The sequence below is a fragment of the Poecilia mexicana genome, unplaced genomic scaffold (assembly GCF_051168715.1).
Source record: "Poecilia mexicana isolate PSO_F unplaced genomic scaffold, ASM5116871v1 scaffold_10, whole genome shotgun sequence".
Taxonomy (NCBI): domain Eukaryota; kingdom Metazoa; phylum Chordata; class Actinopteri; order Cyprinodontiformes; family Poeciliidae; genus Poecilia; species Poecilia mexicana.
In genome coordinates, this window is record NW_028263379.1 from 20,657,221 (window position 1) to 20,673,742 (window position 16,522).

Below are 16,522 nucleotides of genomic sequence, written 5' to 3' on the forward strand. Positions count from 1 at the left end.
AATAAATTATAACAATACATTTACCTTTCCATTAAATAATTTATTGAAATACACATGCACAAAAATAACTTTTAGATATGTTTGTTAAAGATACATTTTATTTTAGAGATAAGACTTTGTTATTAGATAAAGGATTACTTAAAGACATAGTTATTTTTCTAGTATACAAGGTTCAAAGATTAACTGCTTGCTTTGCTGTTACAATATTTGGAGATTCATGCCATGTGTCTATACTACAGTTTTCTCAAAGGTAAAACCACTACACCTGCAAACATACATAAACTGCAGGACATACAGGATATCTATAATGACGATTACCGTAGCAACAATAGGGAAAGAGTCAGCATGATTGGCAAGCACTTCAGTTCATACTATGTTGATGTGAAGTGATCTGAATTCTCTATTGCAACTTTAGAGTCACACTTTTGATATTATAGCCCTGGAGATGACAGAACACAAACACTCAGTAAATACAGTGCAGATCATATCTGTCCTGAGGGTTTAGAGGTAGATAACAGTAGGATATTTTAAGAGCACCATTCACCAGTGCAAAGTCAGACAGGAAACTCAACACTTCCCTCATGGTTCAGAAATCAGTACAAACCAAAGATTTAAAACTGTGCAAATAGTGCCATGATGTCTTCTTAGAATCAATGAATGGAATTCCATCTGTACTTTGCATCGTTAACTCCTGGTCTTCGTCCCCGTTTTATAAAAAGTCCAATTTCTTCGAGGTGTAAACACTGCAGGATTCTGAGCTGTCCTCGTCCAGCGGCAGCGTGGAAAAGAAGTCTTTTGATCTGCTCCTTCTTTGCTCGTCTCTGTCTTTCTTGATCTGGAACTGGACGCAGTCCTCAGATGAGTGGAGGCAGTCTGAGCCCCCAGGCATAGAGAAGGAAATCTTCTCGTCTTCCTCGTTGGATTTATCCAACTAGGGAAGGATGAAGACACATTTTTAAAAAATAATATCATGTAGAAGACACAACTAAAGCTCATCTTTACCTCAGTGGTCAAATTACGAAGGGGTGAGCTTCCAGGCGTTTGTCTTTGTACCTCCTGGTTGTCTGCTCTCGGACTCCCTGACCCAACAGGAGTATAACCCTGTAAGTACAAACATTTGATGTTCAAGATTAAATGTTTAATCTGAATATTCATTCAGATTAAATTGTTTCAATAATATAATCTGCCTTACAGCATGAACCGGACTGGCCCTAGGGGTCCATTTTCTTGGTGTTGGAGGCTGTTCGCAGTGACTATAATAGGATGGGGGCTGTGGGAGGGGCTGACTGTACTCCTGCAATAAGAAACACAGACAAGCATGAACTCGTGGCATTTAAATTGACCAGACAAAAGAACTGCTTCTCTTCTCTTTTGTGCATCAGTTTTAGTTTAGATCTAATTTCACTTTGTAGCAATTAAGTTCATTCCACTGTTGAATTAGCTGTGTTGGGTGTTTTACAGCTTTATCGCAAGGGCAAATTTGAAAACAGCATTTTTGATTCTCTCTAGGATTAATATGATATTTAAGTCTCACTGATAATCAAGTAGTACATACTTGAGAAGTGAGTGAGAGAGCAAATGAAGGAAAGAAAGAAAATAAAGATGGAAGGAAGGAAAAATGGAAGGAAAAAAATAATGGATAGAAATTGGAAATGTGTGGCATGCGTTTGGATTCAACCCGCTCTACTCTGATACCTGTAAATAAAATCCAGTTGATAATGCTGTGGAGAGGTTCAAAGCAGTAAACAATTCCCCAAGCTAAATGCTAAAATAGGTTGGTGAGGCATCTAATGCAGAGAATGTCAAGGATCAGCGCAAAATGTCGGCATGACAACATAAGTAGTACCAACATTTGAGATTATCTGAAAAGCTAAATAAACCATACGCTGTTTGAAAAGTACATCACTAAATATATCCTTACACCATAAATCGAGAACATGTATGTCCCATCATGATGTGGGGATGGTGTGCCAGTGCGGTCACAGTGATGACGTGCAGATTTTAGTGAATCTCCTACCTGGATGTTAACTCTTGGCGGATTAGCTGGAGGCGTGCGGTTTGTCCTGATGCCGGTAATGATCTGTGAGACGCTGCAGTTCGGGTAGCGCTTCATGAACAAGATGAAACCAGCCAGAGACACAAACATGCCAGAAGGGACACTGATGGACTTGAAGAGGGCTCGCCAAGTGGCCCTTTTTTCTGGAAGCATCACAGAAGTAGGAAAATTAGGAGAAAAGCTTAAGCTCAAATATCTAAATTGGGGAAACACACAACACAGCTCACCAATGATATGCAAGTAGGTGGAGGACACAATGTTTCCATCCCCATCTCTGATTTCATACAGCCCGTCGTCCCTTGGCGTAAGTCTCGTGATAACGACATCGTGTACTGATCCGTTCCGGATGAGAGAGATGATACCTCTGTAGCGCAGGTCGTGGTCTATTATCTGGCCCTCACGAAGCAGCTGAATGGGGCCGCGAGGAGGTTTGGGGTCAAAGGGACCCAGTGAGGCTTCATCTGGAATTCGACTTGGGGTAAAAATGAGATGGGCATGATGGACAGGGAGAAACAAGGGTAGGCTTAGAGACTCCTTGGTGAAACGTGTAATGTTGAAGGAGTACCCTGAAAAGTATGCAGAGTAAAAGAAGGATGGATGACAAATGAATAGACGGGGGAATATTAGGGTTAGGATGGAAGAAGAAAGACAAAACATGATTATTACCACACACAAAAAAACAAACAAAAAAACAACAAACACAAGTCACGTTTTGTTTCCTCTCACCGCGAACGGAGAGGGTGCTGCGAGACAGCACGTTCCCGTCATCGTCTTTTATGGTGTAGTTGCCTTGATCTGCTTGCGTCACTCTCTCTGCCGCCCAGACCTTGCCCCCACGCAGCAGTCGTCCCCGTCCCGCGTTCGACGTTTCAGGGTTTGTGCGGTTCCACAACACGATGGGCCTGGCCTCAGGCGGCGCACCCCGAGGGGAGAACTCCAACACAGAGCCATTTTCAGGGATGCCGTGCTCAAAGGTCTCTCCATAGTTCCTGCGGTACGGCTTAATGCATTCTGAAGATGTAAGGTAGAAAGCAAGTCAGCTTAACTTGAGAACTGTAGCTCAATGTCGCAGAAAAAGCATCTATTTGACTAAAATATAGGAATACAAGTAGATCTGATACGTACATCACACCAAATCAATCCAACATTTTAATACATCAATCCAAAGAACTAGTGACTGATAATTAATGAGTCTTCTGCCAGATGAAATATATATGGATTAATTTAGCCCGGGGCTAAACGTTGTCACACCTGAAACAATCAGATGAACGGTCTCGTAGGTGAAGCCAACAGACAGTTTATTGGCATAAAGTCCCTGATCTCTGAGAGTCACTTCTTTCAGGACTAACGTCTTATCTCTGGTCCACTCAAAACGTGGATCCTTCACCTGAAGATAAAGAGAGAGAGAGAAAAAACAGTCCACTCTGCTCCTCTACATCTCCCAGAAGCAAAAGTAAATAAACAAGATGTACGTCATCTGAATATTTAATATTTAAATAATTAATATAAATAATGGACAATATTAACTTTGATTGTTGGATAAATTGAAGAGTTCGCTACACCTCATTTTTTAACTGGCTTTACTGTTTGGGAATGGAGTCCCTCTGTTTGTTTAGAAATGGCAAAATCTCTGTAATAAGGACAAGAACTGCAGAGGATTGTTAACCATGCCAGACAGACCGGCAGAATATAGCAACAAGTATGAGTAGAGCACAGCTCTGATATGGGGAAAAAGCACTCTACTTTTTGGCTGTACTATAACCTGTTTGTATCTTAAGCACAGGGGAAAGCAGTGACACACTTTCCACTCACTGTGGTTTTTTCAAGCAGGACTTGTCTCGGCCCCTCAGAGTCCGGTGTAAACGTCACAATTCTGGATGTGGAGTCCACCGGCAGTCGAAACTCCTTCCCAACACACACAGTCTGAACTTTCTCCCTTTCACCTGTTAAAGAACAGAAAAAAAAACAAAGAAGTATAATAATGAGAAAGCATTCAGTAGGTGAAAATGTTCAGCAACAAAAATACTCACTTACCTAATAAATCCCAACCTGTAGGGAGTATTATTAACACTATTAGTTATCTTATCAAGCACAAAGTGAAGATGTCATACAAAACACATAGATTAGGGATGCTATTTATAGGCATAATTTGGCCTTGAGGCCAGAAGCAGTTCTTAGACAATCAGTCTTTATTTCCTAAGATCTGGTTTTGGAAAAGACCAAAATCCTGTTTTAGATTAGGTTAAATAAATGTATTAAAACATTTCATTAAAAATTCATAGTTTAACTATGTTAAGCTGCAGCTTACAGTTTTTGGACTAAACTTGCAAACAATAAAAATGACTCGATGTGTAGAACAATAAGTTGTCATTTCATTTGTTTTTAGGGCTGAAACGATTCCTCGAATGATTCGAGTACCTCGATTACTAAAATTCCTCGAGGAAAATTTACCTGCCTCGAAGCTTCGTTAATTTATGTTTTATTAGTTAGCGCACTGTGTTCCGGCCGGGACTTCATTTGCGTTGCGCGGAGCTCTCACTTCCGCCTCTGAGTTGTTGACAAAAGCTAAGTCTCGGGATTTTATTGATTGATGATAATGCCCGACCTTAAAATGACTGGGGGGATGCCTGGAGTACGGCAGCATTTCTCCTCCGGGGCTGCTGGTTGAAAGCGAACGGCGGGAAGAGCGCTGAGGTGAGCGGATAGCCTGAACAGGGCGGGCGGCTGAGTAGCTGATGCTTACCGTGTAAATGTAGCTTTACCGACGAACCGCACAATAAATTTCATATCCCGGTCTGAAGAAACGGGTGGCGGAGCGCATCGTACATGGCTGGTAGATGAGTTTCTGAGTGTGACCAGTGAAGGTGTCGTAAATATCCCGTATTGCTTCCCCCCGTGTTCGTCCCCCGGTCTAACTGTTCGTCAGTCCGCTGGTCTATTTCCTCCCCTCCACCCCATGTTCGTTCATTCGCCCTCTCCTCCCACTCCAGGCGGCATTTCCCGTATTTTCAAACCCAAAGCGTGACAGGTTAGGTGGCTTCAGTGAGTTTAATTAATCTATTAAACTCACTGAAGATGAATACATAAACTAAAAGCTGGATTGTAGACATTTTTTATAAGCATATTTGTGAGCCTGCCTCTTTGTTATTAAATTCAATATAATTTCAGATTTTTCTATAACTTTTCTTCTGGTTAACTTAGAAAGTGAGCTATTATTGTTACAGGTTAGTTTTCTAAACTACAAGAAAGCAACTGTTAGGGATGCTCAAATATGAAAAATTGGACTGATATTGATATCTGATAGTAACACCGGTATTATGCCAGATTTACCAATATTTCATTTTATTTTATTTTTTATCCGATTACTCGATTAATCGTAAGAATAATCGATAGATTACTCGATTACTAAAATATTCGTTTACAACAGCCCTATTTGTTTTATATAACTATTCAGAAAAAAGTCTCTTTCATATGGGGATTTCATATCTATCTATCTATCTATCTATCTATCTATCTATCTATCCATCTATCCATCTATCTATCTATCTATCTATCTATCTATCTATCTATCTATCTATCTATCTATCTATCTATCTATCTATCTCTTTTTCATTTTCTAGAATACCACCATCTACAGTGACTATTTTATTAATAATGCACAATGACTGGGAAGATAAAGTCACTTTGAAGAATAATTGTTAGTTAGCTACTTAGTTCTAAATCATAATATCCTAAATGCACAACATGCAGCATTATAGTGAGATTAGCCAAAAACATCCCTTCTAATCCTGACCACACTCTGAATCATTAATACACACAGTTAACATCTGGTTAACTATACAGAGTTCCTCAGTTTAATATAGTTAAGTTGCAAAATGCTTTTGTACATCAGTCAATCCTGAAAATAAGCATGTAATATTAATCATTAAGGGTTCTGGTCATCTGATTATCTTACTTATACAATGTGTACTTTTTTTTAATTCTGCTTATTTGTGTTTGTGTATTGATGTTTGTCAACAATAGTGTTATGATACAGGACACATTTCAGACGCATCCTGATAATATTGTAACATAATTAGGTAGTATGGAGGGAAGGCCTGACTGCAGAGGATGTTGTTGTTGATGCTGTTTCTACATTGTCTGTGGTTAAGTGTATTGAGGAGACCGTCATGATCATTTTTTGTTTTGTTTGTCATTTGTTCACCCACTGAGCAAAAATTCACTGTGTAACAATAAAATATCTATTCTTTTCATTTACACACGGTAGATTTGTGGTGGCTTTAAATCAGGTTCTGATTTGGGCCCCATTCACCTTGAGCCAGCCCTGCATTTCAATAATTTTTTTTTTTTAATCGGTTAAATTAAAAAACAACTTACACTGATGTAGTAAATGGGCAACAATTATTCTTTATTTTATTTTAAAAGGTCACAAATGAAAACTGGTCTTCAAATGAGTATAACCACAACGAAAACGCAATGTTACCTGAAGAAAGAGGAAGGGCAAATAGCAGGATCGAGAAGACGTAAGAGTGCATTTTGTCCTGTAAAACACAGCAAAAGGCAGGTTGTTCCGTTGGTAAACATAATTGTCATTCATGCCCATGCACTCTCCGCTCTGAAAACAAGCGACCAGTCTGAACACCGCATGCCTTCATCAATCAACAAGCTGCCTGAGGAGGGGGCTGACTAACAAGCTCTGTGGTTTTCTCTGCGCAGACAATCTACCCCGTTAAACAAACAAACGAAAAAAATTCACAGAGCATCTTCATGCTCTGTCACTCATCAGGTTCCATCATCTGTTAGGAGACACGGGCACTCAGGTGTCAAACATGTTCCCTCCCCCGTCATTCAAACATCACTCACGGCGAAGCAACACACCGATTACTGACGGTCAACAAATGATCTCTCTGTCTCAGAGCCTCACCTGCAGCCTGGATGTAAACACCTACGCAGAAATATTCCAGCGTTAATATGGTTGAGGATAAGAGGATGATATAGCCTCGTCTGCAGAAAGCGCATGCGCACTTACCACCCTCCCCTGATGGCGATCGACACCGCCGTTCAGTGTGATTCTCAGCGGCGCTGCCACACAAAAGCACCACGTGATCCCGTTTCATGCGTCACCGCCAGCGTAAAAAGTGTATGCACAGACATGTTGAACTTAATTTACACGGTTTGACTTCTATAGCGCAAAAGATTTAGCGCTAAACCAAAATGTAACCACTGAGAACAGTGATGAACATTGACAATTTTCCCAAACGATGCCAAGTATTATACAGAAAACTCATATTAAAACTAGATACAAATGAAGATTCATGTACGATAACATTAAAAGCCTAGAAAAGACAAAGCACAGTGCAAAATGAAGCACCTGCAAGAGAATATTTAAAGTAATTTACAAAAAAAAAACAAAAAAAAAAAAACAAAACAAAAAACACCTTTGTCTGTTCAATCTGTATTGGATAATCAACATGTATACATTTAGCAAAACTAGACAGTCAACAAATATATATAAATAAATCCGATAAAAGCCAATAATATATAAATCTAATCTAATCTAGAAAAAAAAACGATTAATGCAACTTTTAATTTTCAGAAAATTACACAATCACGAGGCATACCTATATTTTGGTAACATTTTATTTGAAGGGGTGTGCATAAGACTGACATGGCACTGTCATAAACATGACGTAACATCTGTCATGAACATGAATAAGACTTTATGAATGTTTATGACAGATGTCATGAAGTGACATTTGGTAAATAATGACACTTTTAATGTAAAGTTGCTCTAAAAGTTGCATTGAAAGTCCATTAAAAATGCCAACTTTGCATTAAATTATCATAATTTACAAAATCATGGAAAGTTGGGACTTTTAATGGACTTTTAATGAAACTTTTAGAGCAACTTTGCATTAAAAGTGTCATTATTTACCAAATGACACTTCATGACAACTGCCATAAACATTCATAAAGACTTATTCATGTTCATGACAGGTGTTATGTCATGTTTATGACAGTGTCATGTCAGTCTTATGCACACCCCTTCAAAAAAATGTTACTCATTTTTTTTTATATTTCCAGACAGGCATCTGATTCTGTGATGGTGAACACTAGCCGAGTTCTTCTGTCATAATTATTGTCCCACATTCTTTATTGAAAATTACTGGAAAGAGTTTCATAGATAATAACCCACTGTAGATGATTGTAGATTTGGAATAATTTTAGTTTGCACTATTTTTTGTTCATTTGTTCATTAACTTTACTTTGCCCTCTTTCAACTCCAGCCAGGTTGATGAAAGTAAGTGATGTAAAAGCTTCCGCAGGGCGTGGTCGCATCTACGTAATACGGAAAAAGATTAGGGCCGCCGAAAAAAAAATTCTGACTTTGATCTCAGAATTCTGAGATTAAACTGTTTTTTTTGTTTTGTTTTGTTTGTTTGTTTGTTTGTTTGTTTTTTCCAGTGGCCCTCAACCTCTTCCGGGATGAGTTTTGGCGGATGGATATGTGTTAGAGTGACATGTTCTTCGATGTTTTCGTTCGTCTGTCTCGCTCGGTGTTTTGGACTCCTTTTGAAGAAGATCTGAGAAGATCTGGCCATCGAAGACAACACAAAATGGTTGTTAAGACTTATTTATTGTGTTACAAAACTTGCTTTGGGGAATGTAAATAAACTAGAAACGCAGTGCACTCTAAATCTCGTTTTTCCGTCTTTCTCTTCAGGAGATGTTGATACTGTTGGTTACAGTCTTCTGTGCGCTTTGGGGTGAGGAAAACCTTACTAATCAAGCTACATTACATTGTTATATAGTTTTATTTAAGATAAACTTAATTCACCGTCCAAGAGTTATTTATTCAAAGGACTTTGAACAGTTAATAATAATTCTGACAATCATCCATTTAAAGTTTTAAAATGTATTTAGATCAGGACACTGTGTCCTGTTTGTAACCTGCCTGTGCGCCATCTAGTGGTAGAAAATAAGACAATTATTGATGGAACTTCCAAGTTACAGAAAAACGATACATTTTGGATAAACTGTGTGCTTCATATTTTTGTGAACTTATTGAACAATATTTAAAGTGGCTTTTTTCATAAGCTATAAGCCAGCATACTTCTCATTAGTACTTTAGAAAAAATAAATCAAAATAACATCATACTCGACTGCAATAGGGGAATTTATAAGTAGTAAACTCTTAGTAAAGAGTTGAACTATTTATGAAGTGTCATTTTTAAGATAATTTTTAATAATATTTTGAGATAAAAAAAAATCCACTGACTCAGCAAAAATGTATTTTACTGCAGTGTCCTTAGTGGGTGTGTCAGGAAAGTTGTATATAACCATTGTTACGATAAATAAAAAAAAAAAATACTTAATGTCTTTTAGTTTACAACATCTTCAGGAAAGTTGATCAAACATTCTTGAAATAATGGTCTTTGTTTTTATTTTATTTTTTTGGTTAATCAACCTTGCTTAGTTTTTACCACAAGACTCAGAATTTCCTCTTTCTGTACACTTTTGTTCCTTCATCAGGTCCTTCCGCTACATTAAATGAGAACGACGTTTGTTATGGCAGTGACCTTAAATTTCCCATGCACCTTCAACCAAATATTCAACAAGGGCTGTATTTTACTCCAAGAAATGGAGGCAAGAGGAAAACACTGATGGAAAATGGGAAGGTGAACTGCCTGTTGCTGTTCTGGTGTAGGCTGGGAATAATTGTGCATGCAAATGGTGAGGTTGTCAAATGAACTTGACACTCACATTGTCATTAGGTGTATTAAAAGATCAAAACCATTGCTGCTCGATTGTGTAGACTGACTGAGCCTGTGCTATTTTACAATGAAGGAATGAGGGCAAATGGGAAAAATTCTGGTTGTAGAGTGACAAGATGGGAAAGATTTAGGGGCTATGAATACTTTGAATGTCTGTGTAGCTGGTTGTGTTCTCTCTCCCAAATAAACCTGTTTGTGTTTTCTGTCTTTCAGGCACAGGAGCCACGACTGAAATTTGGCATGTATAACACCAGGCTTACAAATTTAACCGAAAAGGATGAAGGAATTTATTCAGTGACATATGGCAGTACAATTATTGATGAGTTGCAATTGAAAATAAAAGGTGAGAACCTCATACTTCTCTTTGCATTGCCAAATGATGACTCAACATGTGATTTTATTATTCTGCTGTGTTCTTTTGTATAAAATAGATAAAAACAAAAGCTGGTTAGTTGCTTTGATCACCAAGAATCATTTCAAAGACTTTCTGCCTCTCTGTATATGAGGAATTACCTGGTGTCTGCTATTCTTTTGCAAGCTCTACACTGGTGGCAACCTGATCCCGTTAGTTCAGTATATTAGACTTAATGGACTTTTTGGAATCTCAAAGTTTTATTTGATGTAGTTTAACCTCTCAAATCATTTTGCGGCAGGGCTCATTAATTTATTTTTTAATTACATTTATCAACAGTCAATAGAAATTGCCACCACAAAAACCTCATCCTGTTATTCTCCTGTTTATGATTACATTTCACTTGCAATAAAACATAAATCTGAGGTGACAGTTGGCAAGTTAGGTACTTACACTTTTATCTGTGTTTGAAGCTATATTGTTTTAAGTCATGCAAGAACCTGTTTTTTTTTTTTCTTAAAATTTTTAACATGCTAGTCACTACATTTTGAATGGCTGAATTTACTCGAATCCATTTGTAGTTTTGCATTGAATTAGTCCTTTTTTATTATTATCATCATGTCTGACTAGTTTTTGCACACAGTCGTGTGCCAGTTATTTATTCTTTGCTTCAACCATTAGCGGTTTCGGTGGTCCTTCTGTACCCCGAGTTTGAAACCATCATCTGTCACCAAATGTTTTTTTTTTTTTTTAACAAGATCATTTAAATTTAATTCACTGATTTTTTCCAAACAGAATCACCTTTTAAAAGCTTGCAGCATTCTAGCAATGTTTTGTATTGTATGTTCGGTTGAACTTATTAATTTTTATTTTCAGATTGTGCTGAAAAGATCATCAAGGATTACATGCATGAATGGTCGTATCGGCTACCTACCGCGACTCACTATGTGGAATACACTTCACCTCACAAAGAAGAGGAGACAGTAATCCTGTGGAATTTAAACAACCCTCTGAGTAAGCCAACAAGAGGAGACGTCCAGGGCAACTTCTGGACAATCTCTGGTGTCACTCAAGCAAACAACGGCTACTATAACTTCAGAGGCATAGAAGGCATTCTTTGTCGAAGGGTATTTCTCACCGTGAAAGGTAAAACTAGAATCTTTGTTGCAGAATCCTGAAAGATTTTTCCATTTTACTTGCACAGATGACATACTACTCTGCACTCTAATCTGTCAAACAGAGAACACTCGTTCCTACGATGCAGAAGTGAACGAGAATCTTCTTATTATGAGCCCATGGAGTGGAGGACCGTGGACCGTGACGTTTAAAAAAGATTTAGAAACAAGTGGACAAGTAACAATAATAGAAAATGGCGATTTGGTCAACAATGGCAACAGGTTCTCTGGGAGAATTAGTATTCAAAGTGATGGCATTAAAATAAGACGTGTAGAAGCTATGGATTCTGGTATCTTTGAGTTCAGAGACCCACAAGGCAACCTGGCGTTATCTGCCCATGTGAATGTTGACGGCCATGGTGAGGCACAACACATTTACATTTTTCATGTTGAAAAAAGAAAATCAGTGATCATTCAAACTAATGTCTGCCCTCATATCTCTGTGTTCCCACAGTCTCGCATCACCTGGTCACATATGTTGTTGTTGCTGTTGTTGCTGTTGTTTTGGGGCTGTGTTGCTGTTTCTGTTGCAGAAGGAAATGTTGCTGTAAGAAGAACAAATCTGCAGCTACAGAAGGATCTGCTGTAACTTTTCATGTATGTATTTATTTATTTATTTATTTATTTATTTATTTATCTAAATTGACTCTAAAATCAGGTGTTTTACTTCATGATTAAAACTCTTATAAAAATTTCCCTAAAAAGGACAAGTCTGATTCAGCCACCCCACCTCCTGCAGTGTATTATCATGTAAGCGTTTCTTTTTCTTTTTTTTTCTTTTTTTTTTGCTTAAATAGCTTTATTTTAAGATATTTTTATCAATAGCATAAGTGCATAAGTGCATAAAGGCATAAAGTCGAACACCCACTTCCATTCACTATAAAGGAGAAGTTTGTAATACAAATAGAAATCACTGCAGGAGCAGTAAATTTACATAAAATGCTTAGATTTATTTTAATATTCTGCTTTCAATTGCAGGGTACAAGTCGGCCAGCAGGACCAAGTTACCCGATTCAAACATCTTCAGGTTACACTCCTTATCCAGTAAACCCTCCAGCCTACACACAAGCTGTTGTTTCCATTGAACAACCGGTAGGTTTGATACTGAAGGGCTTCTGATGATCTTCCAAGTTTAAAACCCCTAATTAACGAATGATGTCCGTTTCTGCTGCAGTTTGTAAACTTAAAACAACCTCTAGTTGTAGATGAAACACAATTTTTTTTTTAATGAACAACCACCAACAATCCAGCAACTTTTCAGAAAACCACTGCTGAGTTCATTTAAAGAGAATGGACTGTTTTGATGTGAGCTTATAGAGAGGAGCTAAGGTAAAACATGGTAGAAGTTAAGTAACTGTAGATTATTGCTAATAAATTACAGCAGCATCACGTAAAATTCTGAAATATCAAAGTGACTCAAATTCTCCAATATCATGATATATTTGTTGCAAGCATTGCACTTCCCCATTTTGGAACAATAAAAGATCATTCTATTCTATTCTATTCTATTCTATTCTATTCTATTCTATTCTATTCTATTCTATTCTATTCTATTCTGTTCTATTCTATTCTATTCTATTCTATTCTAAGAATGGTTACGTTGTCTTCTTTTTCATTAACATTCAAAAAAATAGGTGCCATTTTCAGTAGTTCTGCATTACCATTGCTCTAATTAATCAAATTAATTGAAAATGGACAATAATCCCTGTTGCTGTTTATAAATATTTATTGTATTTATTTATCTTTGCATATTTTCCCTATCTTTGCAGTAGTGACTCACTATTTCTGTTTTTGTTCTACAGCCTTTGCAGCCTAACGCCGCTGTGTACCCCCCACAGCCTGCCAGTGTCTATCCTCTACAACCAGCCAGTGTAAACCCACCACAGCCTGAACCTAGTCTATACCCTCCCCTTTCTGAGGTACATAAACACAGTTACAAATAACATTTTTGGCATTTCACATTTAATTGTTTTCCTGCTTTATCTTTTCTTTGAAACTGCTGTTTTCAGTTTGGACCTCCAGCGCCTCAGGGATCTGCAGCAGCTCCCACGTTCAGCTCAGACGCGTTCTTCCCTGATGCCGAGCCGAGATTTCAGCTAAAAGGATTGGCTTTTCCCTCAGCTCCCCCTCTCAGTTCAGATGCGCCGACCTGTGATGTCTACAACTCGGATAAGCTGAACTTTTTATGAACACTCTTCCGAGCGCTGTGTTGACGGAGCTGTTTCAGCCTCTACTGGACTTTTCATGCTTTATTTCTCCAGAGGCCTTCTAAGAATCCAGGGACCACGCTGCCTATAATAAAAAGACACAAATCACACATAATCAGGTATAAGCAGGCACGGACTGGGGCAATAATCCACACCAGGAATTTGGTACAATCGCAGCCCACCACCAAGACTCAGTTAAATTTAATCAAGACTGAGACAAACCACTATTGGTCCAGACCAGCAGTGGAGTTTAGGTTGAAGCAAATAAAAATGCTTCATATACATTTTAGAATATACATATGACATCTTTAAGCAGAAAAAGACAGCAGCTAAAAAACAATGAGAAAATCTTTTCCAAATTTAGTAGTTTAACCATTTAACCTCTACAATTTCAAGATTGCATGTTGCATCTGGAACAGATGGTGCCACCAAGACTGCATCAAGAACCCACCAGTTGATCCAGAATTTTCTCGTGCTGTGCATTTGGTTTTTGCATTTGAAAGCTAAAAGTTAACAGGGTGAAGGTGTTCTGATCGAAGTGTAGTCAGGTTTTGGTAAAAAGATTTGTGCTTTCTTCCTGTGTGTTGTTAGGTGACGAATGTATGAGGTCACATAATCCGCTTAAGCGGGATGGGGAAGGTAAATATCGGCACCCTCCGTTTCTCTCTCGCCAGAACATGAATGTCGTGCAATCTCACAGCACGGCATGCACTCCGATGTCACCCACAGATGGCGCCAGACTCTGTTTACATGTCGTTATTTTTAGTAGAGATCTCATCAGGCAAGTCCAAAGAATAAAATAATAATAATAATAATCAACTTTATATCATCTGTAAACTGTTTCAAGTGCAAATCCGATTCACTGCGAACACAATGACTCACTACAATTATTGTAGCCAGTAGACAAAGCATCATAAATCAGCTTGTGTGCTGGAACAACGCAATCAGAGAAAATGTCAAACATGGAGCTTTTTACATTAGATTAGAAAAGATCTGCTAGCACTGGGGATCATCTGGACAAGAACAGGACTCTCAGAAAAAGGTTGTAAATCGCTAATATAATTGATGCATGAGCTATGAAATAGTTTAGGTATACAGGTATATCTATGTTTATATATGAACTGATTAATGTAATGAGATTGTATTGAATTTTTACTTTTAAATTGTGTTTTCTCAGGTAAAAAACATTATGTTTAAACTGCCATATTAACAGTTGTATAAATGCATCTCAAAGAATATCTAAAAGAAATCACTATATTAGAAATGCCTTCAAAGGAGCGTAGATGTAGATTTTTACCCTTGTTACAGTTTTACTTTTTTTTGCTGTATACACCACTTTCTCTGAGACTTTTTGATGTTAGGATTAATTGCTGCTCTTTTTTTTTAAATTTTTTTTTTACCATACTCAGTTTTTTTTGTACAACATTGGTATGTAATTCGTGTCTGTATATTATTGTTCTTTGAAACTTGTTGCTACATCAAAAGGACTTAATTTTCACTTTCAACACAGTGAAAATCACCATTAAGGATTTTGAATTTTTGTGAATATAGAAATATATCTACTTATAAAATTATTTATAAATAAAATTATTGAGTGGTTCAACTTAAAGACGACCTCCTCAGTTACTCCATCGAATTATTGAACTTCAAAACTGTTCATTAATCTGACATGTTGACCTTACAAACAACACCCAGTGAACGTGAACTGAAGGTGAGATCAACTGCTCTCAAGTAAAATTTATCATTTGGTTTGAATAGAAAAATGTTCAAGTAAATTGAAGAAAGAAAAAAAAAAAGAAGTAAAATTGTCAACAAGCTTGATGTGATGACAGGAATGTGGAGCTTCGATGACAGTGTTTCTAAATGTTTAAGCTCTGAGGTGTGTGTGTGGCTTTGGTGCTTTATCTCCCCCCTCCTTTCTTGTGCGTTTTTCAGTGCATGGACCTGTTGCTAAGTTTGCTTACCTCTCTAGAACCAAAAAAATGCAATTGAAAGTCTGTTTGTGTGCCATTTAAACATTTTATGTATTTGGTTACATAAAATAATAGTGTATGCAATCCAGCAATTTTAAACACATTTGTAAGTGTGACGGGTTTATTTTACTTGACATTTCTTAAACGCTGCAATGATGTCCCTTTATATTCAAGCCTTAATAAACTGGCCTTCCAATTCCCTATAACAATAATTTTTTTTCCCACTTTTTGAAATGTCATATTTTTCTGAATACTTTAAGCAGGTTGCCCACGTGTAAAGTGTGTAAAGCTGCACCTCTTCTCTCTCAGGACAGTGTGTCTTTTTGGTGTATCTATAATTCAGATTTCTTCTGCAGAATTTTAAATGAGCCAGGGAAAAGGGTGATTCAGTCAGTGAATACCCAGATGCTGGACCATACACTTGGATCCAGGGCTTCTGGTATTAAGCAGTCCTTCTTTTGCCAGTGAAGTGGAGGAAGGTACAGGATGGATAAGATGATAAAGTTCTTGTTAAAATGTGATGCCACATATTCATGCAGAGAAACTCCTCCTTTTCCTCGTAGAACTGAAAGTGAGTTAAAGCTGCAGAATGTAGCTTCTCTAAAACACAAATGCTTTTACATATTTGTTAAAACTATCATTGTTGTTACATTATAATATTAGGGGCCAATAATCTGTAGAACGAAAAAAAAAAAAAAATCAAGCTCCTTTGCCTTGTCCTGTGGTTCTGCTGTCATCTACAGAAATGCTCTGTCAGAAACAACCAACCAGAAATACGAGGAAGATCTTAGCGCTGTCAATTACTCTCATGTACGTGCTGCTCAGACTTCACAGTGACGGTTTGAGCAAATTTGCATAAACCATATTTTTTGTAAAAGTTATTTTGTAGCTTTAATCCAAAGCATTCTGGGATTAATAGTTTTAACACCAGTCTCTTTGATCCCTAAGACTATATATATATATATATATATATATATATATATA

General features: G+C 37.4%; 2 protein-coding genes across 3 annotated transcripts; one reads left to right on the forward strand and one right to left on the reverse strand.

Moving 5' to 3' along the window:
* Positions 1 to 19: 19 nt before the first annotated feature.
* LOC106920318 (uncharacterized) lies at positions 20 to 7,663 on the reverse strand. Its single transcript, XM_088009608.1, has 12 exons — positions 6,981 to 7,663; position 6,664; positions 6,540 to 6,597; positions 4,091 to 4,105; positions 3,869 to 3,999; positions 3,308 to 3,443; positions 2,783 to 3,067; positions 2,284 to 2,622; positions 2,018 to 2,199; positions 1,193 to 1,294; positions 1,003 to 1,101; positions 20 to 931 (listed from the first exon to the last, which is right to left on the reverse strand). The coding sequence occupies exons 1-12, from the start codon at positions 7,073 to 7,075 to the stop codon at positions 710 to 712; spliced, it is 1,665 nt and encodes a 554-aa protein (XP_087865734.1). The 5' UTR covers positions 7,076 to 7,663; the 3' UTR covers positions 20 to 709.
* A 683-nt stretch (positions 7,664 to 8,346) lies between these two features.
* LOC106920319 (uncharacterized) lies at positions 8,347 to 15,174 on the forward strand. Of its 2 annotated transcripts, XM_088009610.1 has the most exons (11): positions 8,347 to 8,676; positions 8,781 to 8,823; positions 9,590 to 9,735; positions 10,045 to 10,174; positions 11,060 to 11,329; positions 11,424 to 11,717; positions 11,813 to 11,955; positions 12,064 to 12,108; positions 12,337 to 12,450; positions 13,161 to 13,277; positions 13,368 to 15,174. In XM_088009610.1, exons 1-11 carry the CDS (start codon positions 8,578 to 8,580, stop codon positions 13,545 to 13,547), a joined length of 1,581 nt encoding a protein of 526 aa, XP_087865736.1. In that variant the 5' UTR covers positions 8,347 to 8,577; the 3' UTR covers positions 13,548 to 15,174. The 2 variants fall into 2 exon arrangements, with proteins under 2 accessions (XP_087865736.1, XP_014846740.2); XM_014991254.2 differs by lacking the exons at positions 8,347 to 8,676; positions 8,781 to 8,823 and having other exon boundaries at positions 9,650 to 9,790.
* Positions 15,175 to 16,522: the final 1,348 nt, after the last annotated feature.